The sequence below is a fragment of the Callorhinus ursinus genome, unplaced genomic scaffold (genome assembly GCF_003265705.2).
Source record: "Callorhinus ursinus isolate GAN/ISIS: 27379988/994484 unplaced genomic scaffold, GSC_fseal_2.0 scaffold1, whole genome shotgun sequence".
Taxonomy (NCBI): Eukaryota; Metazoa; Chordata; class Mammalia; order Carnivora; family Otariidae; genus Callorhinus; species Callorhinus ursinus.
The window spans coordinates 60,481,261-60,508,823 of NW_027397063.1; the positions used below are offsets into that span (position 1 = coordinate 60,481,261).

The 27,563-nt window shown below is 47.8% G+C and overlaps 1 protein-coding gene and 1 pseudogene across 2 annotated transcripts in view; both read right to left on the reverse strand.

The window, feature by feature from the left end:
• The window catches only part of ITGB5 (integrin subunit beta 5), a 111,633-nt gene extending 85,233 nt beyond the window's left edge, over positions 1-26,400 (reverse strand). Inside the window, exons 1-3 of one of the 2 annotated variants that reach the window (XM_025875551.2) lie at positions 26,287-26,400; positions 14,674-14,759; positions 6,135-6,339 (exon numbers count right to left, since the gene is read on the reverse strand). In XM_025875551.2, coding sequence (XP_025731336.1) covers positions 6,135-6,339; positions 14,674-14,759; positions 26,287-26,356 — 361 coding nt within the window. In that variant the 5' untranslated portion in view covers positions 26,357-26,400. Of the gene's footprint in view, positions 1-6,134; positions 6,340-14,673; positions 14,760-24,672; positions 24,692-26,286 lie in introns of those variants that run through there. The other variant, XM_073894721.1, reaches the window with a different exon arrangement.
• Positions 8,064-9,418, reverse strand: LOC112823471 (alpha-enolase-like; annotated as a pseudogene).
• Positions 26,401-27,563: the final 1,163 nt, after the last annotated feature.

Consider the following 27,563-nt stretch of genomic DNA (forward strand, 5'->3'; position numbering starts at 1 on the left):
TATCCCAGAATTAAATCCACACCTAGAACCAAAGAATTGTCTCCCTGGTCTAGCACAAGGCCGGTGTGCCATACTGCACCCCACTCCTCACTGCAGAATTCTGACTCTTGACGGATGGAACCAAGGAAGGAACCATGTGAAGACATGATTGGCCTCTACCAGTGTCTGCCCCGAATATTAGGGCCTGGCATTCCTAGTTTCCTTGAAAATAACCCAGTCTTGGTCCATCTGGTCTACTCTAACAAGTATCCATAGACTGGGGGCTTATAAGCAACAGAAATTTCTCTCTCGTGGTCCTGAAGCCTCTAATTAAGTCCAAGATCAGGGTGCAAGCATGGTTGGGTTCTGGTAAGAACCTTCTTCTGGGTTGTAAGACTGCTGACTTCTTGCTGTGACCTCACATGGCAGAAGGGAGGAGAGAGCCCTCTGGGGGTCTTTTTAAATTCATATCACTAATCCCATTCATGAGGGCTCCAGCCTCATGACCTAAGCACCTCCCAAAGACCCTACACCTCCTGATACCATCACACTGGGGGTTAGGATTTCAATTTATGAATGTTGGGGGGAAGGCACAAACATTCTATATTAGCCAACCTCTTATCCATCTACCATCAAGTCTTTCTTAGACTTTTTAATAAAGTATATACTATGTCAGTCTGGGTGACAGAAGCAATACCGAAGTCAGGTAACTGGCACCTCCAAAGTAGAACCCGGGAGGAGAGGGGAAAAAAGCAGCACATGTAAGGGCTGGCAGGAAACCCATCTCAAAAGCAACCAATCCTCTAGGTTAGTTACTAGTGCTGTACCAATGTCAATTTCCTGGTTTTAGTAATGCACTTTGGTTTTGTAACATTATCAGGGAAAGCTGGGAAGGGTATGTAAGAGCACTATTACTTTTGCAACTTCTTGTGAGCCTATAGTTATTTCAAAATAAAACACTTAATATGAAAAAACAAAATTACTAGTCAATGAGCTAAAAGAGGAAAATTAATGACTTAAGTAAACCCTTTCTAACTGCCCCAGTGCTTCAAAATCACCACTAGCCTTTTATTTATCATTTCAATAAGCTTTATTCTAAAGTTTATATCCTTTGTTAAGAATTTTTTAAGATTGTTTTCCTGACATACGGTTTCCAGGACTGGAAACAAAATGGAAAACATGATCCTGTGTTTATACAAAATCCTGCTTAAAGTTTGGCAGTTCCTCAGAAAGTTAAACATAGAATTACCATATGACCCAGCAATTCTACTCCTAGTTATATACTCAAGATTATTGAAAACACATGTCCACACAAAAACTTGTGCATGAATGTTCACAGTAGCATTAGTCATGACTGCCCCGAAGTGAAAACAGTTGCAATATTCATCAGCAAAAATGTGGCATATCTGTGCATACACAAAGGAATATTATTTGGCCATAAAAAGGAAGGAAGTCTTGATAAATGCTACAACATCAATGAATCCTGAAGACATTATGCATAGTGAAAGAAGCCAGACATAAAAAGCCATCCATCATATGATTTATATAAAATGTTGAGAATAAGCTCAACCATAGAAATAGGAAGTAGAGTGGTTGCCTAGGGCTGACCGGCCCGCGGAGGAGAAAGATAAGGAGTGACTGTTAATGCATACAGGGTTTCTTTTTGAGGTGAGGAAAATGTCCTGGAATAAGACAATGGTGATGGTGGTACAATGTTGCAAATATACTACAAACCACTGAATTATAACTTTAGAATGGCGACTTGGGACGTCTGGCTGGCTCAGTCAAAAGAGCATGTAGGGGCACCTGGGTGGCTCAGTTAGGCATCTGCCTTCAGCTCGGGTCGTGGTCCCGAGGTCCTGGGATCGAGCCCCGTGTCAGGATCCCTGCTCGGCGGGAAGCCTGCTTCTCCCTCTCCCGCTCCCCCTGCTTGTGTCCCCTCTCTCACTGTCTCTCTGTCTGTGTCAAATAAATAAATAAAATCTTTAAAAAAAAAAAAAAGCATGCAACTCTTGAATTTGGGGTCATGAGTTTGAGCCCCACATTGGGAGCAGAGATCACTAAATAAACTTTAAAAAAATTAAAAAATTTTTTAAAATAAAAATAAAATGGTGACTTTTATGGTATGTGACTTACATCTTAATTTGAAAGAAAGAAAAGAAAGAAAACCAAAACAAAAAGTTCCACACAGAGGAAAATTTTTCTTCTTTTCCCCCTAGGCTTATCCTAGAACAATAACTTTGCTTTCCTGAAGCATCACTCATATTATGCCGAGGCTTATCTTTGACTAGTTTAGTCTAAGGTTGGCAAAGTGTTACATTTCACTCAACAAATATCTATTATGAGGTATGGGGGAGCAGGGCAAGGGAGGAGACAAAAAAGGATTTCTAAAAATAAATAATGGAAAAACCAACCACTAGATCTGAAAGCCTTCAGCAGAGTCAGGGGATGACTAACTTGAGGTTAACTATGCACTTGGTAAACTGAATGTTGCTAACTGCAACATAACATTCTCTTCTTCCTCCAAATAAATACCTGGGATTTGTCTCTTTAAAAATATTAAAATTTTCAAGATTTTAAGAGGCTTCATTGGCTTCAGGTGTTTCTATATTTGACAAACAAATTCACATGATTCCAGACCTTTAGGAATTCCTATTTTCATCAGATCTCCTCCAAGTGTTCAGCTCTACAAACAACCTCACAATTTGGGTGTATTTTAACTGGGCAGCCAACCCCCTCCATTACCTTGACCTCCACACAACCAGAGAGCTCACACACAGCACCCATGTCATGATTTTGTATAAAAACAGGATCATGCTTTCTATTTTATTTCCAATACCAGAAACTGTATCATAATGCTTAGCAGGAGATGTGACTATACCATGACTTATAAAATTAGCAACTTCAGCTAATCCCAGCACTAATCCCTGGCAATCCAGTAGTTTGTGCCTCTCTGTCCAGCAGAGCCACTTACACCCTTTTTTTGTTTCTTATTTCCAAGACAATTCAATAGGCAAAAGAAAACATTTCTTATATATATATGATGACTCGGAGCTCTTTCTAACAACCACCACAAGCATATCAAAATAAAACTGATTTCCTTCTCCCTTAAGTGAACATACACTGAGCTTTATGCATAAGTCAGTATTGTGCATACATGTGATGCCAAGAGGACTCTGCCCAAGAAGGCTGCCTTCACTCCAGTCACTTCTTTAACTGCTCATTGGGGGCTGTTTAAAAAGCTGGTTGGTAAATCAAACAACAGTCTCTCCGCCTCAGAGTCACACCTTCATTCTGATTTTAAGTAGGATCGAAACTGTGGCATCTCTGACTTTGTGTCCCTCCAGCTTCTTCCTAAACTAAATCTACCCTAAAGAATAAGGATTTGCCACCATGAAGGAATATATTTCTTAGAAAACCAGAGGCTCTGAGAGCAATTCTAAATGAGGAGTTCCAAAAATATAAGTTAAGAACCTCCCCTGATGATGACCTGAAGCTATAAACTTGGTTGGCGATGTGAATTTTGGTCTTTGTTAATTATTAAGTGAAGACAGTGCATGATTATAAATACATTTTAAGTGTTATGAAAATTATGAACATGTGAATAGAGACAGGGTCCAGTAAAAATGAAAAACAACATCGCATGAAAGTGGATGATTTCTCAAGAATTTCCTTTCAGTTACTGTTATACTGTAAATACAAAAGAAGATACATCATTCACCTTAATTGACAGCTACTTTTATTCCACACGATGTTCCAGGATCTTAATCATCTGCCACAATTCCCACATCCCCTCTAGGTCACAGCCCCTGACCCTGAGCCTGTCTTCATGTATGGAGATGAGTTATCTTAACCCAGAGGACATTGCCAAATAGCTGCCCACATAAAGACTCAGCTGACTCTTCTCTCTTCTCTACCCAGTCACACAGCTTTGCAAGGGCTCCCTTCCTTCTCTCTCAGCGTGGTAGTTCACCAAACAAAAAGGCTAAGTGTCCCTTACAGTGGATGACTTGTAAAAATAGCAGCCTCAACTAATCCCTGCACTAATCCCTGGCAATCTAGTAGCTTGTGCCTCTCTATCTAGCAGGGCCACGTACACCTCCTTTTGTTTCTTATTTCCAAGACAATTCAATAGGCAGAATAAAACATTTTTAAATATATGATGACAGCAACAACAAGCATGTCTAAGCACTTAGGATGGCAGCGCTGGGCTAAATCCATCTCTGAGACACTGAGAATCGCTATTCAAACCTAGACCTCGCTGACTCCAGAATCTGCATCTTTGGCCACTACTCTCTGAAAATAATGGTAATTTTAACTTTTTAAAGTGTATGTATACAAAAAGTCTCATTTAAGCCTCTGAACGTAGCTGTGAGGAATGAAGGTGACCAAGACCTTGAGATGTGAAGGGGTGGGGTAACCTGCCCAGGACCTCCAAGCTAGGCACAGAGCCAGCGCTAGAACCCAGGATGGCCAATCACATCCATGATCTTGCCACCAGCTCCAAGCGGCCCTGAAGTCTAAATCAATCATCTGGAAGTAGTTATTGCCAATGGTTTCTTAGGCAGTGAGATAGAAGAAAAGGCTAAAAATCAAAGGAATTTGGAAATAAGCTACCTTCTCTCAAAATGTGACACTTTTAATTTAAACACATGCATATCCACTTTTTGACATCATAATTCTAACATGCAGAATATTATATTTAGGGCGCCTGGGTGGCTCAGTTGGTTAAGCGACTGCCTTCGGCTCAGGTCATGATCCCAGAGTCCTGGGATCGAGTCCCACATCGGGCTCCCAGCTCAGTGGGGAGCCTGCTTCTCCCTCTGACTCTCTCCCCTCTCATGCTGTTTCTCTCTCGCTCACTCTCTAATAAATAAATAAGTAAAATCTTTAAAAAAAAGAATATTATATTTAAAAAGTGGTAAACTAAAAAAAGCCAGTTTTGTAATCGCAAAGACCTGGAGTGGAATCAGAGTCACTATTTCTAACTGACAGACCTTCAGCAGGTCGCTCTTCATGTGTAAAATGGTCTTAGCTGCCTTAGAATAGGCCAGGTATTTAGCACACAGTAGGTACATAAAATCCGTTAGTTTCCTCATATCACAGTCAGTTCTAGGGCTTGCAGGAGCTCTAGGGTTATAAGATAACACTACTCTAAAAGTTTGTCCCTTCAGAATGCCATGGACTCAAATGGAATTTGCTGATAAGAAAAAATACATTTTCCTGGAAGCAGCACTCTCCTGAGAAACTTGCATTAACTAGGGAGTAAACCTAGCAGTATCCTCCCATAAAATGCAATAACATTATTCATAATAGCCAAAAGTGGCAGCAACTCAAGCGTCCACTGATGGATGAATGGACCAACAAAATGCAGTATACACATACAATGGAGTTTTATTCAGCCTTAAAAAGGAAGCAAATTCAGACACACGCTACAACACGGATGAACTTTGAAAACATGTTCTGAGTAAAATAAGCCTGACACAAAAGTAAAAGTATTGTATGAGTCCACTTATATGGGGCACCTCAAGCAGTCAAATTCATCAAAACAGAAAGTAAAATGGTGGCTGCCAAGAGTGAAGGTGGGGGTAGAATCAAGAACTAGTGTTAAGGGACACCTGGCTGGCTCGGTCCGTTAAGCCTACACCTCTGGATTTCCTTGACTTCAGCCCAGGCCATGATCTCAGGGTCAAGGGGCTCCTGCTCAGCAGGGAGTCTGCTTCTCTCCCTCTCCCGCTCCCCCTCCCCGTGCTCTGAAGAACACACGTGCACGCTCTCTCATGCGCACTCTCTCTCTCTCTCTCTAAAATAAATAAATAAATCTTTAAAAAAAAAAAAGAATGAGCGTTTAATAGGCAGAGTTTCAGGTTGGGATAATGAAAAAGTTTTGGAGATGGACGGTGGTGATAGTTAGACATGGTGAATGTATTTAATGCCATTGAACTATATACCTTAAAATGGTTAAAATGCTCAATTTTATGTTACATATATTTTACCTCAATAAACAAATAGCAAAGATGCCGATCTGTCCACAGGGGCTTTATACTCTGCTTCCTGGGGCCTGGGAACCAAGCGTTTCTGTCTGCCAGCCCTGCTCTCAGCCTGCCCCAGCTCACCTTCCCATTATTAACCCATTCCCTCCCCAGGGCACTCACCTGGCCGCAGGTTCAGGGCAATCTTCTGCGGTGTCATCTGAATGACATCTGAGCTGGCGGGACTGGAGCCCTTGCTGCTGAGAGGCAGGCTCCGCAGGACCTGAGTGCTGCTGGCTGGGCTCTCAAACTCACCCCCACAGCCATTTCTGGCCAGGTTTGCCTTCAAGTCACACCGGGAGGTGATGGAGCGCAGGCTGCCGAAGTCCTAAGTGCGGCAACAAAGGAAGAGGGCAGAGAGTGGTCAGGCTGTCTTTCCAGAGCACCTCGGGGTGTGGACCCATCAGCATCTGGTGCATGCACCTGAAACGCTCCGCACTCCATTTTCATTGCCCGAAAGGGGTGAAAATGATAACACGTACCCCAAATGCCTCACTGAGGATTACAAGGGTTAATGAAGGTGCTGGATACAAAAGCACTTTGTAAACTGTAAATGCGTAATAAAAATGTTCGGTTTCGTTGTTACTTTAATGATCAAAATTCTCCTTAAAAAAAAAAAAGGGTCTGTCTGCACGATTAGCTGGAGGAAAGTAACTGAAATGGTCTGTTGCACAACTTAATATGTTTTAAAGATACTATATAAGTAGACAAGTAGTTATCATTCAGCAATCAAGAGTTAACTTGCAGGCACTGCACATTACACAACCATTCTGCAAGACAACATGGCAATAAACATTGTACCCTTTGACCCAGTGGTCCAGTCCCAGGAATTTATCACAAGAAGTCAGTCAAAAGAAAGGGGAAACTCTGTAAGATACATACTGCAGTGTCATGGAGAATAGCATGATCTTAGAAACCTAAATCCCTCAACCATAAGAAAAACATGGTATACCACCTCCATAGATGACACAGTCATTCAAAATGATGAAGACTGAAAGTTCAAAACATACCAAGAAAAAAAATCAGAAAATAAAATTGTATCTGCATTAGGATTCAAAACAAAAACTTTAAAAATAAAGATAACTGAGGCATTAGTGTAGAGGGACTAAAATTACATTTTTTCTTTTATCATCTTTACTGTTGTTTGAACAATAAAGCCACATTGATAAGACAAAAATCTTTCTTTTCTTAAGCTGGATTTAGGAGAAGGCTAGATATCAGGATGACCCAGCTTTATCTGGGGCACCAGGAGTTTAGGCCATTCACTTTAAAATGAAATAACACACTGTATTATAAATATGGTACTTTGGAAGTATTGATCGTTTTCCAGTAAGGGAATTTTTAACAGCAAAGCAAACCCAGGCTGCTCTCTGCACACCCTCTCACTGATGCATGTAGAAAATAAGATCGCCTCCACCAGCTGGCTGGATGCCGGCGCTGGCCCAGATCCTCCTCCTGATTGCTGGAGGAGTTATGATGCTCACCGCTTCCTCTCCCCTCTGTAACATTTTGCCAGAAAGCCTCAGCTGAGTCAAGTGTCCTCCCTGCTGTGTTAGGAGCCAGACTGCTGGCAGAAGCAGAGACTCGGAGAACTCGCCCTTCGTCATGGTCTAGGATGCCCCAGGGCTAGCCAATGCCCATTTGAGCCTTCACAACATTCAACACTAAGAAGTCAAGAAGAATTTGCAGTGTTTTTATATAAGTGAAACCAGATGTGTTGTTCTGGGCCTCTGTGATTGTTGTTGTTGTTTATTTTATAATTGAATTTTTTTGTTTCACCCCTGGAGATCTTCGTGCTGTAAGTCTAAGTGGCTCCAGACACTCGTGGACCAGGTGAGAAAATAAATATTATAGCTTAACATAAGTATCCCTGAAATGATACAAGATTTCAAAGCTAGGCTTTCCAAACTGGGTTCCAAGTAGCTGAGCTTGGCTCTGATGTAGAAATTCTAATAAAGCAGTGACAAAGCCCAGGGATCAGGGAAAGGAGAGGTAACCTCGTGAGGGCCCTGCAGTAGTGGTCTGCTGTCTGGAGCTGTCTGCAGCGGAAGTCTAACTGGCTGTCCAGAGCTGGAAGGGCTCAGGGGCTCGCCTGCTCAGAGCCTCCTCGGTGAAAATTTCTGGGCTTCCTGCTGGCACCTGGTGTCCTGAGCCTTGCTTGCTGCCAGCTACTCTAGTTCTGACGAGCTGCTTGTGCTCGGCCCAGTTCTGACTCTCAAGGTACACTGTCTTGAGCAGTCCAGGGCAAAACTCTGCCACCAGGTTGGCAATGAAAGCATCTTTGGTCACCCCGGAGTGATGGCAACCCCCAACACCCCTCCCATTGGTCTGAAGCAGCTTGCATTCTGGAATAGACTAGGTCACAGAGCCAACCTGCTTCACTCTAAGCAGGAGGTAGTTGAAGGATTCCCAATCCACAGCCTTAGCAATTCATTTCAGCTTGGCCGTCGAGATCATGCCCTACTGCCCGGACACCTGCACTCGCAGTGAACACCCAAGCTTCCCAGTCATCCTGCTCAAAGGGGTTTTTAACAGATGCTACCAGTCCTTGATGGAGAACTTGTACAGGGCCACCTGCTGGCCAGGGAAGATGTACCTGCTAAGATCATCGGGAGACTTAAGGTCCAGGTCATCCTTCCCTGACCTGAAGAACTCAAGAGACAGCCACACCCATGCCAATTACAAGTGGATCTGTGTGTCCGGCTTTCCTAACTCTACTCTAGAGGCTCTGAGGCTTCTTTAATCTCTAGGATATTAGGAATAAGGCTCTCTTCATTCCCCTCATTGGTAATAGCTTATTTCTCCTTAATAATATTCTTCGAGGTTGCGGCATACCTCCACTCTAGCGCGCATGGCTTCCTGGAAGTTCGCTGCACAGGCACGGCAGGGCCATCAACCTTCGTATTGTCACTGGTTGCCAGTATGAGAACTACCAACGACCACATTAAAACTGCAACTTGCGGGGTGGCTGGCTGGCTGAGTCGGTAGAGCATGAGACTCTTGATCTAGGGGTGGCGAGTTCAAGCCCCACGTTGGGCATAGAGACTACTATTAAACAAACAAACAAACTGCAACTCATAAGGTGCCTTCAGAAGTGCCAGTCAAGTCAGCAATGGGACAACACAGGGAGCCCTTCTCAGCAGCTACAGCGGCACACACAACAAGGGACACCCTACTGTGGCACCTGTACCAAATTCAGATTTAGTCTCAGTGCCACCCATCTCTATCATCAGTTTGTCAACCTTCTCCTATTTCACAAAGTTGAGTGTCCTGTTACTTGGGGCAGGCCCAATGACTTCAGTGATGTGTTCAACAGCCTTTGAGACACCATTACCTATATATTGAATCTTGTCATTGTCGCAGGGCTCTGAGGCCTCAAAGACACCCCCTGAGGCGCCTCTGGGCATGGCAGATGTGAAGCACCTTTTGAGAGTAAGGCAGCAACCTCAGCAGTGGGATTCCCACATAGCTGCGGGTCCATCTGGCACAGAATCTGAAAAGAGCCACAACTAATTGCTTGCTGCCCAAGAAAAGGACAGAGAGTGCTGCAGGCCCAGCTGGGAATGCTGACCCCACAAGCCCAAGTGTTTCTCCTCCTCCTCTACTCCTGAGCTCTTCTCTAGATCGTCCTTCCGATGCCAGAGACCTGACACTTGGGCCCTCGTCCAGGTGCCAGAAGACAGCAAGTTCCAAGAGGAAGGGACTTTGAATCCATCGCCTGGTGCCAGTCCTGCTCTCTATGGGTGAGGAATCAGAGGCCCACATGCCAAAGCTCATGCCTCAGTTCATCCAAGAAACTCAAGTTCATTGGGCTTCAGCTGCCTGGACCCCAGTGCTCTTAGCACCGCCTCCCTTCCATCTCAACGAAGGCCACGGCTGAATGCTGCAGTAGGAAACTCTGGCTCCACAGATCCCATCCCTCTGATTTTAGTATTTCCTTGCTGCCCCCAAGGCAGAGATCTTCCTGCCATCTATCAGACTTGGAGGATAAACATTCTCTCTTATGCAGAAAAACAGGTATGGAAGGAGAGGGGGGGACCTCATCTCAACATGGAAAAATGGAAACTAGTTTCAGGAAGGGCTTCTACTGGGGCAGAGCGCAACTGTGTGCAGATGCTCCTGATGCTCTGAGCTGGATGGAGTTTCAGCTCATGGAGGAAGCATCTGTCCGTGGTCTCCAGAAATGCCTCCATCAACCCTCCAAGGACTCATAAAAGGAAACGGCATTACAGGCAAACTTCCAAGAGAAGCAACAGAATGGGAACAGGAACTTGAAACATCTTTCATGGCTTTTAGTCACTCTGTGGTAACATAAAGACAAGGGAAGTGTTCCAAATGTCGGATCCCTTTTTATTTTAACTTGCTCCCCTTTCCTTGCTCCAGGGCCTCTGAAGTGGAGGACAGGATGAGACCCACTGTTGGCTGTAACACTGTAACACCTAACTCCCTGGACATCTGGTTCACCAAAACCTCTCTCCCTGCAGTGAAAGCCAGCGCCCGCATCCTAGCCAGTGTGGTGGGGTTCATTCAGGTTTGTCTGAGTGGGCCACACTATCGTGACGGTATCCGCACACCACCCTGCCTTTTGCTGAAGGCTGAAACTCTAAAAAGATGTGGGTGTTGGTTTGGGGGAGGGGGGGAGGGTGGATTCATGTTTGATTCTGAAACAGCAGGGGTGGGAGAAGAGGAACCCCAGCAGGAAAGGAGGCAGACAGGCCCAATTTCTGGGATGAAGATGGAAGAAATAAACTGGTGAACAGGCAGGGAGCCTGGCAGAGAGATGGACACAGGCGGGGGAGCTGACTGCCCTCTGAGGCGGGGCTTTCCCCTGGGATAGGGCAGGGCCACACCTGCTCCACAGAGCCCTCATGGATGGGGGGCGGAGGAGGGCAGAAGGTAAGCGTTGCAAACCGAAATCTGTGCATGAGCAACACACTACCCTCTGCCTGGGGGATGGAGAAATCCCTCTGTCAGCTTTCAGTCGGCTCATTTAATTCACTGAGCAAATATTTATGAAGCATCTACAATAGGCCACGATTATTCCTTTCAGGACCACAAAGAGATTTTCTCTCAAAGAATCTGTATTTTATTGTGAGCTGGAGTGAATGCTCTTTTCTTCATTTCCTCCCAGCTCAAAGGAGCATACAGGCAATGTCTCCTCGATACCGTGGACACCATAATTTCCCCCGAAAGTCCACTCAGCCCATTACAGGATGCTATTGTGGTCCTGTCTAAGCTGTAAAATAGGATGCTAGTGTGGTTTCGTCTTAGCTGCCCCGGCTTTTTTGTGTTCTTGTCGGGGACCCTGGTCCTGACTACCTAAGTGTCCAATTAACTTCTAACACTGTCTTGCTTCCCTGCCTCCAGCCCTACTGACTCCTTCGTTTCTGCTTCTCCATGTCTACTTCCAAGGCAAAGACCCTTCACCCCAGCCTACATTTCCCCGGTCTTCTTCCATCCCAACCCCATTTCCATCTAAACGCCACAGGCCAGTAGCCTTGCCTCCCTGGCCCTTCTCCCTCTGGTTTCTCAGCAGCATGTGCTGGTCGTGGCCACATCACCTCAAAGTGTCTCGCTGTCATGCCCAGCAGCCTCCCCACTTCCCCAGCCCTGCGTGCAATCTCCTAGCCTGTCTTTGTCTCCTCTCCCACTCCCAACAACTCTGCCTTCTATCCTCACAGGGCGTCTGGGTCCTTCAGCCCTGCCCACTTCTCCTAAACCTCTTGCAAGCCACACTGGCCTCCCTGCTTCCAGCACAAACCCTATGCTCCCTCTGTCTTCCTGGGCACATAGCTACATCCGCTCTCCTGGTTCTCCTTGCAAGTAGCAATAGTGATGTGACTGGGTGGTTGGCAAGAAAGTGTGAGTGGAAACAAGGTGGGCTGCCCTGGGCCTTGCCGGGAAAGCATACACACACTCTGCCCTGCAAATTCCTCTCATAGCTAGCTGGGCCGTGAGGCTTACAATCTCAGATCAGGGGCAGATTTCCACTTGAAAAAAATGACAGACAAAATGGATAATACGCTGCCGGATCTGTTGTGTGTTTTATCCAGTGCAGTACAAACAGCACCCACAATGCTCACACCGGCTGAGAAGCAGGGGACAAAGGAGTGTCACGCAGAATGAATTAGGGACGGGGGCTGAGGTGTGCAGTGGGAGCAGGTGAGGAAAGGCAGGGACAGGCGGCCTCCCCCAACTCCTGGTCTCAGAGTACCAGAGAGTCTGGCAACTCTAAAATCTTTTTATTTTTAAAAAATTTTTTTAAAGATTTATTTTTTTATGAGAGAGAGAGATGGTAAGCAAGCACAGGGCGAGAGGCAGAGGGAGGGGGAGAGAGAAACCAAGCAGGCTCTGTGCTGAGTGTGCAGCCCAACGCAGGGCTCGATCCCACGACCCTGAGGTCACGACCCAAAGTGAAATAAAGAGTAGGATGCGAGGGGCGCCTGGGTGGCTCAGTCGGTTAAGCAGCCGCCTTCGGCTCAGGTCATGATCCCAGGGTCCTGAGATCAATCCCTGCATCGGGCTCCTTGCCCAGCAAGGAGTCTGCTTGTCCCTCTCCCTCTGCCTCTCACCCCCTGCTCATGCTCACTCTCTCTCAAATAAATATTTTTAAAAATTAAAATTAAAAATAAACTTTGGTGTTCTTTTCTTTCTTTTTTTTTTTTTTTAAAGATTTTACTTATTTATTTGAGAGATAGAGAGCACGAGAGGGAAGAGGGTCAGAGGGAGAAGCAGGCTTCCCGCTGAGCAGGGAGCCCGATGCGGGACTCGATCCCAGGACTCCAGGATCATGACCTGAGCTGAAGGCAGTCGCTTAACCAACTGAGCCACCCAGGCGCCCTAACTTTGGTTTTCTAACTACATGTTGTTTAAGCCCATCTCTTTTATCAACTATGAATTTCTGCCAGATTCTTGGCTGGATCTGAGGAGTCCAAGATGAATAAAACACAGTTCAGGTTTCCAAGAAGATGATGATTGAGTCAGTCAAAGGCATGAAAACAAATCAACACAACACGAGGCTATAAGTGCTATCAAAAAAGAGATGAGGAGGAGATCATGGCCTGCACATGCAGACACGCAATAAATAGCAATCCAGTGAAATCCTTCAGTCAATATTTATTGAGCAACTACTGTGTGCCAGACAACACTCTGGGTACTGGGGATACAGCAATGAAGAAAACAGATAAAACCGCTGCCCTCACATTCTGGGAGAGAGAGAGAACATTCTCCTATCAAAGGGCCTGGGCAGACTGATGCATGAAGAGGTGGATGGACGTGTCTGGGAAAAACCATGAAAGTCTTCAGAGAGTAGATGAGTCCCGAGCTGATTCTCGAAAACGCAACGACAAAACGTTGGTCAGGGAAAGGAGGGGAAGCCAGGAAGGCCTTCCAGAGAAGGAGCAGCATAGGGAAAACCATGAGGGCGTCCATCAGGCAGGGCTCTCTGGGGATCTTCGGGTAGTTCCCTCTGACTAAAGTGCTGTGGGCAGGCAAGGGACAATGGCGGGGAAGCAGGAAGGGGCCATGGAGCTTGGGCACAGGATACCAGTGAAAGGTTTTAAAGAAAGTTCACAACAAACACACCACAATTAAACACAAATACAATGAAGTTCCTATTTTGGGATGATTTATTGGAATAAACTTATTGGGTCGAACCCATCCCCAGACCTTTGAGGCTGCATCGTGGCAAAGATGCTCAGCTTCCCAGGAGCCATCTCTTATCCTGATAGGTACCGTGCACTGAACTGCAGAGACTGAGCCAGTCCAAGATGACAAGTCTTAGCTTCTCTAAAAAATAACCTTAACCGGGGCACCTGGGTGGCTCGGTGGGTTAAGTGTCCGACTCTTAATTTCAGCTCAGGTCATGATCTCGGGTCGTGGGATTGAGCCCCGTGTTGGGCTCTGCGCTCAGCACGGAGTCCGCTTGTCCTTCTCCCTCTGCTCTTCCCCCCACTTGTATGCTCTATCTCTAAAATAAATACATAAAACTTAAAAAGAAAAAATAACAACCTTAACAGTACATTTGTGCAAGGCGGGTTTGTGCCCTGTGGTTCTAACAACAATTTCAAAAAGTGACCCAGAACTTCCCTTCGAGACAGGAATTTTAGAAATTGATCATTTGCCGATGAGCCCACCAAGTTCTGGTATTTGTCCTGCTTTATGACAGCAATATGCCTAACATCTCCCTGAACTTGTAACCCTTCTTACAGGGCCTGAAGAAACAGCAACCATTATTTTTAATTATACCATAAAGGCCGATTCATAATACTCATATCCTCAGATAAGCCACATGAAGACGCCTGGCCTCCATCCACATGCCACCCACTTACACGTGTTTGGAACTATTATACAACAAACTCACTTCACATGCTCAGATCTTTTACCAAATAGCAGGAAACTATACAAGAGTCATACTGGCTCCCCCACAAAAGGGAAGGAAGGTCTTGCTTTCCTAAAATAGGATTAAAACACTCAACACTATCTAAAGCCCCGACTGAATTTAGCATGTTATAAAAATGTAGCTTTGTCATCACCCTGGGAAAAAGAAGAGGCAGCCTGCAGAATCCGTGCCCCCTTTCTCTGTACAGTCAACTTGGGTGCCAGGTGTAGCCCGCCCCCTCCCCGCCACTCCCCCCCTCCCAACACACACACCACCACATACCTCTTTGAAGCACCAGGCACATTTTGGATGAATTAATAGACATTCTTCACATGAGGTGGCACTTCCACTAGTACATATGTTGAGACCTTCAAAGAAAGATAAAGATGCACCAATTAGTTCCTGGCCATAAACCTTATTGATGAGGCCTTTGAATGGGGTGGGAGGATGAGCCATTTCCTTTTTTAGCAGGGAGTCTGGGTAAGGCTGAAGGGTACAGGGCCCTGGGCTGACTGCAGGGTAAGGCACATGGGCTGAGGCTAAGCACTGGCAGCATTTGAAGCACCCACCGAGCATGCACACTTCGGTTAGCAACTCCCATTTCTTTTCCTGGACCACCTGGATTTCCACCCCCATAACACAGTAGGTCCTCCCTCACTGAAGGCCTCATTACACTTAGTCCACCCAAAATGACAAAAAGAAATAGTCCCCCCCCCAAAAAAAAAAAAGAAAGAAAAGAAAGAGGGATGCCTCGGTGGCTCAGTCAGTTAAGGGTCTGCCTTCCGCGCAGATCATGATCTCAGGGTTCTGGGATCAAGCCCCGTGTCAGGCTCTCTGCTCCTCATGGAGTCTGCTTCTCCCTCTCCCTCTCCCTCTGTGCTCTCTCTCTCAAATAAATAAAATTAAAAAAAAAAAAAAGGAAGGGAGGGAGGGAGAGAGAGAGAAAGAAAGAGAGAGAGAGAGAAATGAAGAACAGATTGATCTTCTTCTGGCGTAAGAAAAGAAAATCCTAAATCAAGTACTATCACACCAAATCCAAGTGCACCAAAGGAAGCCAGCAGAACCCTTAAGGAAGAATGTGCCCAGGGAATACAATGTTGGGTTAAAATAAAGAAAATTCCTTAATTCAGTATACCTACTAGTAGGTTAAATAAGAAAAACCATATCATCACCTCACTGGGTAATGAAAAGGCACTTGATCAAATTCAAAACCCATCCCTAATAAAACATCAGAAACTAAGATTAGAAGGAAATTTCTTTATCATTGTAAAAGCTACTTATTTCAACCAAGGCCAATCCCCTCTGGTGGTGAAGTTAAACCCACTGCCCCCTCAACTCCCCACCCCACACCCAGTCCCCACCCTTTCTCAACCTTGCCAGCAGCACAGGTATCCTTGGTGAAACTTAACCATTTTTCCCCTTCCTCTCAGAAACATCAAGGATACATTTCTTTTGACAAAGAGCAGAACATGTTGGTTTTTCTCTGAATAAAAATGGCTCTATTCAGCCCTCATAGCGCTAATGGACCCGCTGGTCTCTCCTAGTCATTGCCTTAAATGTCAAAAGGAGAGAGGCCCACTGAACTGGAAAAAAGAAATCCAGGGCCACCAGCCCTACAAAGAAGGGCCCAAAGTATAACAGGAAAAACAGAGCCAAAAAGGGAGAGTGGAGGAGAATATACAGTGAATGCCGCAAAGCACCATAAAAGCAATTATTGTACCCAAAAAAACAAATAATCCAGTCAAGAAATGGGCAGAAGACATGAACAGTCACTTCTCCAAAGAAGATATAGAAACGGCCAACAGAAACATGAAAAAATGCTCCACATCACTTGTCATCAGGGAAATACAAATCAAAACCACAATGAGATAACCACCTCACACCCGTCAGAATGGCTAAAATTTACAAGTCAGGAAATGACAGATGTTGGCAAGGATGTGGCGAAAGGGGAACCCTCCTACACTGTTGGTGGGAATGCAAGCTGGTGCAGCCACTCTGGAAAACAGTATGGAGGTTCCTCAAGAAGTTAAAAATAGAGCTCCCCTATGACCCAGCAATTGCACTACTGGGTATTTACCCCAAAGATACAGACATAGTGAAAAGATAGGGCACCTGCACCCTAATGTTCATAGCAGCAATGTCCACAATAGCCAAACTGTGGAAGGTGCCGAGATGCCCTTCAACAGATGAATGGATAAAGAAGATGTGGTTCATACAGACAATGGAATATTACTCAGCCATCAGAAAGTATGAATACCCACCGTTTGCATCGACATGGATGGAACTGGAGGGTATTATGCTAAGTGAAATAAGTCAAGCAGAGAAAGACAATTATCATATGGTTTCACTCATATGTGGAATATAAGAAACAGTGCAGAGGATCATAAGGGAAGGGAGGGAAAACTGAATGGGAAGAAACAAGGGAGGGAGACAAACCATAAGAGACTCTTAATCATAGGAAACAAAAACTGAGGGTGTGGAAGGGAGGGGAGGTGGAGGGATGGGGTAAATGGGTGATAGGCGGGCATTAAGGAGGGCACGTGATGTCATGAGCACTGGGTGTTATACACAACTGATGAATCACTGACCTCTACATCTGAAACTAATGATGTACTATATGCTGGCTAATGGAATTTAAATAAAAAAAATAAAATTAATTTTTAAATAAACATAAAAAAATTTTAAAAGATCCCAGGGTGGGGGGGAACAGTTATTGTAAGACATCTTGAAACTGCAGCATTTCCCCAACTGGCTAATTTTAACTCCCTGCTTCTTCCCTGCCACTAGCAGTAAAAAACAGAAACCGAGTGACAGGGAGTGTCATTCCCGAGGAACACTAGAGGGAACATACACCATTTGGGGTAAGAATGGCCACCGGGATAGAAAGAAGGAGAAACTGGCAGGACCAAAGATGCTGGGAAGAAAGGAGGCTTTGGAGGTTCAGAGAGGGTAAAGTCAGATGCTTTCCTCCAGGCAGAGACCCCAACCCTGAACTCTGGGCCCCTGGTCCCCATCAGCTACCACACCCCCAGAGCTGGGGGACCCCAATCTCACCGCCAGGACCCACTAGGTGCAAGCCCTGGCCTTGGAACACATTTCTTTGGAGAAACAAGCTGGGACCAACCACCACGCATAACCTCATTTCAGCAAGAAGAGCCCTTCCCAGGTCCAAACACTAACCAAGCAGGTCTCTGAATCCAGCCCACTGGGAATTTGGGCCGGCCTGCCTCCTGCATTGACAAATTCCTTTCTTATTTTATTTTTTTAAGATTTTATTTTTTTGACAGAGAGAGAGCACGAGTAGGCAGAGAGGCAGGCAGAGGGAGAGGGAGAAGCAGGCTCCCCGCTGAGCAGGGAGCCCAACGTGGGGCTCAGTCCCAGGACCCCGGGATCATGACCTGAGCCAAAGGCAGCCGCTTAATTGACTGAGCCACCCAGGTGTCCCTCCTTTCTCATTTTAAAGTGAATCCACTCACTTGATGACTTTTAAATAGGCACTTATGCTTAAAAAAAAAAAAGTGTGCAGAAAGAGTTTCAAAATGCCAGTTCTACTTTGTGGCCAAATCCCCTTATGTGTCAGAAACCTAAATGTGGGGTGAGGAGGGATCAAACTGGAAATGAAAGTGACTTCCCCCCTGCTCTCCTTACCGAATACAAACTCGGGCCCTTGGGGCATATCATTTCCCTTGATGTATAAAATCATTTCCATAAAATCATGGAATTGCAGACCCTCAGAGCTAGAAATGTCTTAAAATGAGCTAGTCAAGTCAGCTCATCCTAGAGATGAAAACATGCGAAAACAAGAATAAGTGACTTGAAACAAGGAGCTCAGTCTCCAAAAAGGGGTCGGAAGGGGTGCTGCCGAGCAAGTGCCCATATGGGGGATGCCTGGCAATCCCTAAGCCATCCCAGACTCAGGGACACATGACCAGTGAGCTCTGGGGTCCTCTCAGGGAGATCTTTAACAAGCCCTCAATCAGAGAGGAATTTGAGGTCAGATGTCTCATTTATGTCTTTGCTTCAACCCACATAAATTCACAAAGACCACTTTCTAATGACCAGGGCCTCATCAGTGAGCTTTAGGAATTTGGATCATGGGTCTTGAGCTCAGGGCAGTAAGGGCTCCTCAGTTCTGACCCAGACAGACTGGGCTCTGGTCTTCTGCTTTGCCAGCCTTTTAAAAGATCTTGGATGTAATACTGATGTGGCTCAAAGGATATGACAGACATCTGGTATGAAAACATACTGAACAATCGTAAAATATTTATTGTTCTGCTTTACTAATTGTTTCTATTACTACCGCATATTCACATGCAATAGTAAAGTCGTTTTATTGCACTTAAAAGGATTCCTCTAAAATGAGGTTGCTATTGGGACACATTCAAATTCAAGAAAGCCTGCACTAAGCATGTACTAAATGCTAAGCTCTGGACTAGGGGATGCTAGAAATACAGAGATGAATGAGCCAGGCCTTGCTCCCGGGGAGCTCCGGGTGCCAGGCAGCAGGTAGCAGATGGGCACTCCTGGAACCCACAGCCTAGGCTGGGTGCTGACACATGCCACAGTGCCAGGGCTCCTCCCTTTGGCATCTCTCCTCTCTCCACCTATTAATATTTCAGAATTTGGATTTAGTTGGATGAGTCACTCACTTGGCACCAACAGCATTTTGAAAGGACGGAAGCAATGAACAAAAAGTCAAACAGCTAGAGTTCACAAATGTCAAAGTGTTGTGTCTAGGTCATGGAAATAGGCACTAGTGGCCCAGACAATGGCCACAGCTTTTCTTGGTTTGCACTGTGACTATTTCCAGCTCAACTGCAACTCCCTGCAGCCCTTAATATCTCTGCAGCCAGGGCTTACTGCAAACCATAATCTAAAAATATGCTTTCCTTCCACAACTCATTGACTCACCTCTCTCTTTCATCAATCATATCCAGGCAGCCACCATGTCCGGTCGATCATTCCTTCAAGATGTATGAAATGTTTCTCCTAATCCAACCCTTCCTGCCTGCCCCCTCCTGCCCCACAGTGCCCGAGCCAGCCCTCTGCACTCAGTCTCGATTCCTGCAAGGGCCTCCTGCCAGCACCCCTCCCTGCAGCTTCTCCCCATCTCTGTCCACCCCACATGTCCAAGGTCACACAACACCTACTAAAGCACACATCCAGCAGGTGGAATTTCCTGATCTGAGACATTCAGCGGGATAACAGAAACCAGTACCAAGCTGGAATGACCCAATACTGGCAGGGGGAGAGGGGACATGATGCTATTCAGCCCGGACAGTGGGAAAAGCATCATGAGGATATAGGGTGTATACTCACCCTAGAAAACACACGAACAATAACAGACCATGATATTCAGAACAGTTTGTGTGTGTGTGTCACCTTCATGATTCAATTGAGAAGTGGGCTTCTCATGGTCCTAAATTACATTTTAGTCACTGTTGTCAAGACAACAGAAAATAAAAACATTCCATTATTGTTTTTTTTTTAAAGTGACAAGCCACTGGAGAGCCTCTCCCCAGACCCTGAACCACGTCCCCCACACTTCTTACACCGTAAACAAAATGTTTCTGCTTCAGAATCTAGCAACTAAGTAGTCACTGATCCAAAGATATTACCATAAATTGTAAATATGCCCTGGGAAGGCTTGATCTTGGTCAGTTTCCATCTTAGACTGCCCTTCTGAACATCACACATCTGCAGAACATCCAGCTTGACAGATTAGCACTTGTATTTTTAAAACACCAATTTAGGGACACCTGGGTGGCTCAGTCGTTAAGCATCTGCCTCTGGCTCGGGTCATGATCCCAGGGTCCTGGGATCAAGCCCCACGTCCGGCTCCCTGCTCCGCGGGAAGCCTGCTTCTCCCTCTCCCACCCCCCTGCTTGTGTTCCTGCTCTTGCTATTTCTCTCTGTGTCAAATAAATAGATAAAATCTTAAAAATATATATATAAAACACCAATTTATATGATTGCTTATAATATGCAGCTTTAAAAAAAGAATGTGCAGGGACGCCTGGGTGGCTCAGTTGGTTAAGCGTCTGCCTTCAGCTCAGGTCATGATCCTGGGGTCTTAGGATCAAGTCCCGCAACAGGCTCTTTGCTCAGCAGGGAGCCTGCTTCTCCCTCTCCCTCTGCTTGTGCTCTCTCTATGAAAAATAAATAAAATCTAAAAAAAATTACTTAAAAAAAAGAATGTGCATGCTCCCTATATACTGATAGGAAGCTTACCTTGATATATCACTAAGCTAAAAATAAAAGGCAAGACATACAACAGTGTGGATAGTGCTGTCTTTCAATAAACATAAGGGGAGGGATATTTGTAACATACACATAGAAAGCACTCTGGATACGTTAAGAAACCTAACAGGGATAGTCTGTGCAGCAAGGGGTTAGGGCAATATGCTAGACTGATGGGCAAGAAGAATGGAAAACAGATTTCTCACTGTACAACTGTTACACCATAAAAATATCATGTGACTATATTACCTATTCAAAAAATAATTTTTAAAATGGCAATCAATTACCTCTATGGCCTCCTCCAAAAACCCATAATTCCAGTCTAATCATGAGGAAAAACATCAGACAAATCCCAATAGAGGGACAATCTACAAAATATGTCCTCAAAACTATCAAGGTCTTCAAAAACAAGGAAACACTAAGAAACAGTTAGAGCCAAGATAAGCCTAAGGAGACATGGCAACTCAATTTAGGTAGCATCCTGAATGGATCCTAGAACAGAAAAGGGACACTGGGTAACAACTAAAGAAATCTGACTAAAGTATGACCTTTAGGGGCACCCGACTGGCTCAGTCAGTAGAGTATGGGACTCTTGATCTCAGGGTCATGAGTTTAAGCCCCATGTTGGGCATGGAACCTAATTAAAAAAAATATATTTTTTTAATAAAATAAAGTATGAACTTTAGTTAATAATAATGTATCAATGTGGTTCATTAATTGTAAAAGATGTACCACACTAAGGTAAGATGTTACTAATAGGCAAAACTGGGTGTAGGGTATATAAGAACTCTCTGTACTATCCTCTCAATTTCTCTGTAAATCTAAAACTGCTTTACATTTTTAGAAAGTTGAGGGGTTTTCTAAAGACACTGAAACCATGAGGTAGTGGGACGGGGGCAGGGGGATCCATTGTGGTTGTTATCAGGAACCTAAAGGTAAAGGAGACCTGGGCAATTTGCCATGTAGCACGTGAGGGAGACCCCCCCCCCGCGCCAGCCTCTAGCCCCTCTAACAGAATGTCCTATGGGAGCAAGGGAAGGAGAGGCCAATTCCACCTACCCAAAGGATGCAGAGAAGACTTCACAGAGGAGGGGACATTTGGGCTGCAATTAGGGGACGAGGAGAGGCCATCCTAGGCAGGAGAGATCCAAGCACTGGATCTGCCACTTCCTGGCTCCATGACCTTTGGCAAGTCACTACCTTTTCCAGGCCTCAGTATGCTCATGCAAGCAATTCAGGGGGTGCAATACATGGCCTCTATCATCTATTCCTGCTCAAAAAACCTTGACACATTCAAATGGGGTCTCTCTCTCTCCCAAAATGTTTCCCACTAGTAAGCTACGTGCACAGTCCCTGACCTCAAAACCGGTTACAGAAGGCAGCAAGGAGCATAGGATTGAACAAGCCCCACCCGCCCTGCGTGCACACACCTCCCCAAGACTTAAGCTCATCCATCCGTTGAACCAGTATGCTTTGGGCTCTATCCTAGGCACAGAGGACACAGTGACAAAGAAAACTGACAGAACTCCCTGTCCTCACAGTGCTTACGTTCTGGTTGGAGGAGAATCCTCTTGGGGGGTACCCACAGTAAACAAGATCAGAGAGCACATGAGATGATGAGGGCTGCGGAGAAAAATCAAGGAAAGAAAAGTGACAGGAGGAATATGGGGCAGGAGGTTTAGTTGACAGCAGCCAGGGACAACTTGGCTGAGCAGGAGACCACCAAGAAAAGGCTGCAGGATGGAGGCAGCTAGCTCTGCGGCTATCTGGGGGAGCGTATCCCAGGCCCCGCGGAGGGCCCTGCTGCGCTGCAAGAACAGACAGAGTGAAGGGCAGTAGCGGCAGTGGCCAGAAACAGAAAGTCAGGGAAGTCAGAGTGCATGGAGAGGCCGGGTGGGACACTGTCAGGACTCCTGGAAGCCACTGGAGGGTTTTAAGCAGAGTGGCATGATCTGACTTGAGTTTTAACAATCACTCTGAGTGAGAGCTACAAACAGGTAAAAGGGACAAGGGCAGGAGCAGTCCCCGTCTGCGGGGGAGGGGAGAAAATCTTGGGTGGTGTTAAAGGAGGAGGGCAGGAGGGCCGGCAGCAGGGGGGGGGGGGGGGGGGGGGGGAGGGAATCTAGTAAGGAGAGCAGGCCACACCACCTCCCCTTCCAAGCATCCACCACAGGGGACGTGTCAAGGCCTGCCTTGGAGCACACTTTTCACCAGGTGGCCCAGGAATCAAACCCTGCCTTCAATAGAAGCAAGAAGAAGCCTCACAAACAAGTGGGTGCCTATACATAAAGTGTTCCTTTATATTTATGAAGCCCATTAATCCCATGCAACTGGAAAGAAAGCAAACAAACTATAGCAGTGGGCTTTCTGAAGCCTTCCCCCCACCCCAGCCAACAGGAAATACCTGTGAAAAGAGACTCCCCCCACTCCAACCCAGCTGCACACTGCCCCATGAAAAGGACGCTATTATTTAAGCAGCACGTAACTGTTCCACATTACGGATACCGTCGAAACTTCGCAGAATAGTTTCAGGAGCCAGCTAAAGAAGCGAAGCTAGTAACCAGGGCAGGCAGGCACAAAAAGCCTTTTGCCAACTACTTAGATATTTTAATTCTCCGTTGCCTCAGTAGCTAAATAAGCACGGAGAACAAGCAGAAGAATACTAATTAGAGCTAATTAGGCCCTGCCCTCTTCTGCCTCAATCCCCTTTATAAAAAGCCCCCCTCATTCAAGGATGGTGGGGCTAAAATGTAAATACCTGGGGTAAAGAGCAGTCTCCAAACCAAGCCCACTGTTTGCATCCTGCTGCCCTGTTATTTCTAAACCTAGGCCCGGTTACCTGAGGAGAGCTGCCAAGCCAAGGCCGAAATCCAGAGGCCCCCTCACAGGCCATGGAACCTGTGGTGCAGGGCAGAGTGCTGCCAACAGGAGCCCACAAAACAGAATAAAGGGCTCTCTCAGGATTCAGAGCATTCTAATTTGCAGGGCATTTCCTAAAAGAACATTTGATTTTTTTTTTTTTTTTTTTTTTAATGAACGATGATAGCAAACACGACTCCAGTCCTGCAGCAAGATCAATACCACGCTCCTCCCCTTCCTTGTGGGGGAGCAAAGGCCTCACTCCAGAGAAACCCTTCGCTGGTTCTGTGAGAAGACCATGTCCAAAAGTCCTGTCTGGAGGCTCTTGGCCCCGGGATGAGGAGAGCAGGAGATAACACTGGGACGAGGAGGGGATGTCAGTCTGCCGGAGACTCGTTTGAAAGGAGCCCTCTTAAATTAAAAGTCTGTTTCCTGCTGGCTTAGGCACAGGGATGGAAGTGTAGAGAAAGCAACAGATGGGCAACTGGGCCCCTGGTCTCGGAACACCCAGGCAGGCATGGCCCTGCAGGTCACCTCTTTCTTTCACTAGGCAATGAAGGTTCTTCTTTCCACTCATGTTCCTAGCAGCAAGACAGGAAACATGCTCTGGGAAAAGTACCTGCGCTGCTTCAAGAGAGAAGAAAAGAGAAGGAAGAGAAAAGAAAAACTGTTTCGAACTGTTTGAGGCTGGCTCAGCAACACTGGGGCACCAGGAGAAATCACAGATATGAGTCAGCCCCTTCGAACCTTGAGAAGCTCCAGGGCTAAGAGCGAGATGACAGGTTTGGAAGCCAGCGATGGGCTTGCTGTACCTTGGCTCTGCTGACCCACAGCGGGCTGGCTGAGCTCTCATAGGGCAACAGCGCAAGAAAAGGGAGCTCTGAGGAGCTGGAGAGAAACCACCATGGCCCGCTACTTTTCTCCCTACCTAAGCTGCATCATGGGGAACAAAGGGCCCTGGACTGAGAAGCTTTGAGATCAGCAGACAAGGAGAGCGGGCAAGTCACTTCGCCCTTTTGGGCCCATCTGAGTAGATGGAGATCATTGTGAAGAGACACGTGAACTGTGAAAAACAGAAATCACAACGCAAATGGAAAACAATATATGAAAAGAATTCTTCACAACTAGAAACATTTGAGTTTTTATTAGAATCGGAGGATGTCAAGCTGTAGGGGTACTTACAAATCCTCTCCTTTAGCAGTTCCAAACTTTGGGATTTCACAGAACTTGACAGAGTTGAACTTTCACAGAACAAAACAAAGAGAAAGAGGAGGGGAAGTTTATACAGGATTGCCAGATTTTTTATTTTGCGTCTATCATCACTATAAATTATGAAAAGAAGTTTTCCCACCAAAAATAAAAAAGACGTAATGTCAAATTAAAGGACAGTCCTTGTGAGGCAGGGGACCGCTGGCAAAGACAAACTCCTGTGTGTGACACAACCTTCATCTTTCTCTTTGCATTTCCCCGAGGACGCAGGAAAACATTAATGGGTGCTGGCTGCCAGATGGGTGTTTGCAAACCACGGATCTGCTCCAAGCTCTAGAGTGATTATTTTCTCATTAGAGGAACCTTGCTACAGTATGAAGTCTGAATTCGGGCCTAAAGGAAGTTTTCGTTTGCCTAGAACCCTCCTCCTCTCAGGTAAACCTTCATCTGCCTTCCTAAATGAGGCACCACAGGGGAATAGTGCCCTCTCGCTTGGCAGCCAGACACAAAAGCAATCGACTATCATGGGCTTGCAAGCCAATGGAGCAACGAAGCACCCCAGCACACAATTATTTCCCCCGGGAAAGGAGAAAGACTGGAGCTTCCTGCTTTTCTTGGAGGGCTTGGGGGTGGCTTATCGGCCTGGCAGCCAGGCGCAAAACAGAGCATCCTCCCTCTAGGGCCCCCTAATTGCCACATCCAGCCGTCTCCCAACCCCGAAAACTTACAGCAGGTAACTGAGGGCTCCTCACACAGTCGCCAGCCCTTGGCAGGGTCGCGCCAAAGCAATCGCACACCCCCTGCCCTCCGCCCCAGAACCCTCCAGAGTTAGGGGAATGTTCGGGGGCGAGTGTTTGTAAACCTCGGGATAAAGCCACGCCTAAGGAATCAGATCGGGAAGTCCAGGTGGGGCTGTGGCTTGGGACGCCGGTCTCCCTCGGGTTTTGCGGTGGTTTGGGGGAGGAAGCGAGGGGATTACAACTTTAAAGGGAGGCGGTTGGCCTGGGTGCAGTGAAACCCTAGGATACGCTAAGGGGCCCCGAGCACCCGCAGTTCCAAGAGACGAGCCCTCTCCCGAGAAGCCGTGGCTCCAGCAAGGACTCCCGGTCTCTCCCCCGCCCCCCTTGCTGCCCTTCGCCTGAGGACCGGGGCACCGGTGGCATCCGTCGGCGCCTCCCCGCAGCCCGCCCGCCCCCGGACGGCCACAAGGGCCGCTTTGTGCCGGGGAGTGCGGCGCCCCAGCCCCCTCGCAGGGCGGGCGGCGGCCCTTCCCGGGCACTGGGCGCGGGCGCACGCGGGCCGTCAGCAGCCCGGCAAGGCTGTTTACACAGGAAGGGAAGGCTCCTCCTCGGCCCGGGACTGACGGACGGCCGACGACAGCGCGCCGGGGCGACTGCGGGCTGCGAGCGGAGGGGCGCACGCACCTCGCGAGCCCCCCACCCGGCCGTACCCCGCGACTCGCCCACCTGGGGGGCCCAAGAAGACGCTCTCCCCTTCAGACGGCGCCCCCCGCCCGGCCCTCCACGCCGCCTGCGGGCGGCTCCTCGCCCGACAAAGTTTCTGGGCGCCGCGGGCGGCCCGGCTTACCTGGGAGGCTGGGCACGAGCGCGCAGAGCCCGAGCAGGCAGGCGTACAGGGGCGCCGGGGCCCGCGGCATGGTGGGGGCGCCCGGCCTCAGCGGCGGCGGGCTCCGCAGGAGCCCAGGGCCGGGGCCGGAGCGCGGGGGCCGAGGGTCGGGGGCCGCAGCCGCATGCCCGGCTCACAGCGCCCGCGGCCGGGCGGGAGACGCTGGCGGCTGCGCTGGCCCGCGCCCCGCCGCCACCATCCCTCCCGCAGCGCTCGCAGCCGAGTCCCGGGGCTGCCCGGGGGGCGGGGAGGCGGGGGGGGGTAGTCGCGGCTCGGGACGGCCCCGGCGGGCGACTCTGGGCTCGGGAGGGGCGGACTCCGCGCTGGGGCCGCGACTTGGGCTCCGGGACGCGCCGCCACACTCTGCCCTCCGCCTCCGCCCCTTCCCTTCCTCCCTCCGGCCCGCCAGGCTCCACTTTCCTCCCTCCCTCCCTCTCTCTCCTCCCCTTCTCCCCCTTTCCAAGCCCCCGCCCGGCTGCCACACGGTCAGTTTACGGCGGGGCGGGGCGGGGCGGGGCGAGCTCCGGGCCGGGCCAGCTCCGCCCTGCGCGGGGACCCGCCCGGGACGCGGAGCCCCTGACTCCCAAGTGGAAGTCCCTTCTGGAGCCCTTGCGGGGGGGAAGGGGGGGAGTCGCGAGGGAGGGTCTCGCCGTGCTTTCTTAGCAGCCGGGCGGCACAGGGAGGGGGCGGGCTACGCCCCCCATTACTTTGGGTTGACATCGGGAGGGAGAGCAGGTCCGTGAGATCCCGCGGTGGCCGTCTGGTTGTCCCAAAGTCGCACGGCCCGCCGTGCGCTCGCCCGAGGAGCGACGCAAGCGCCTGCCGGTGTAATACGGGGAGAGGCGCTTGATCGGGAAGGGAGGGCATGTGGGGCGCGGAGGCACAGGTTAGGTCCACTTTTCCCTCATGAACGCTTTGCCCTTTCCGAGGATTCGACACTGGACGATATGCCGCTCTCCTTCCTTTTCCTTATCTCGACGCACTGGCGATTTTCGTGGAGCTAAACTCATAAACAGATGTTCGGGCTTTCAGCTTATCCTGTACGTCTGAGCTGGTTCTGAAATGGCCACCAAGAGCTGAGAGTGAGGAGTTTCCCCTGACAGCGCGCGCGCAGGGACAGGTGGGCTTGGGCTGGGCCATGATGAGTGGATTAAGACTGGAATGGTTCATAGGAGGGGAAGAGGTGGCCTTGGTGGGGAAGGCAATAGTAAGGGGATGCCTAGCCGGACAGACAACAC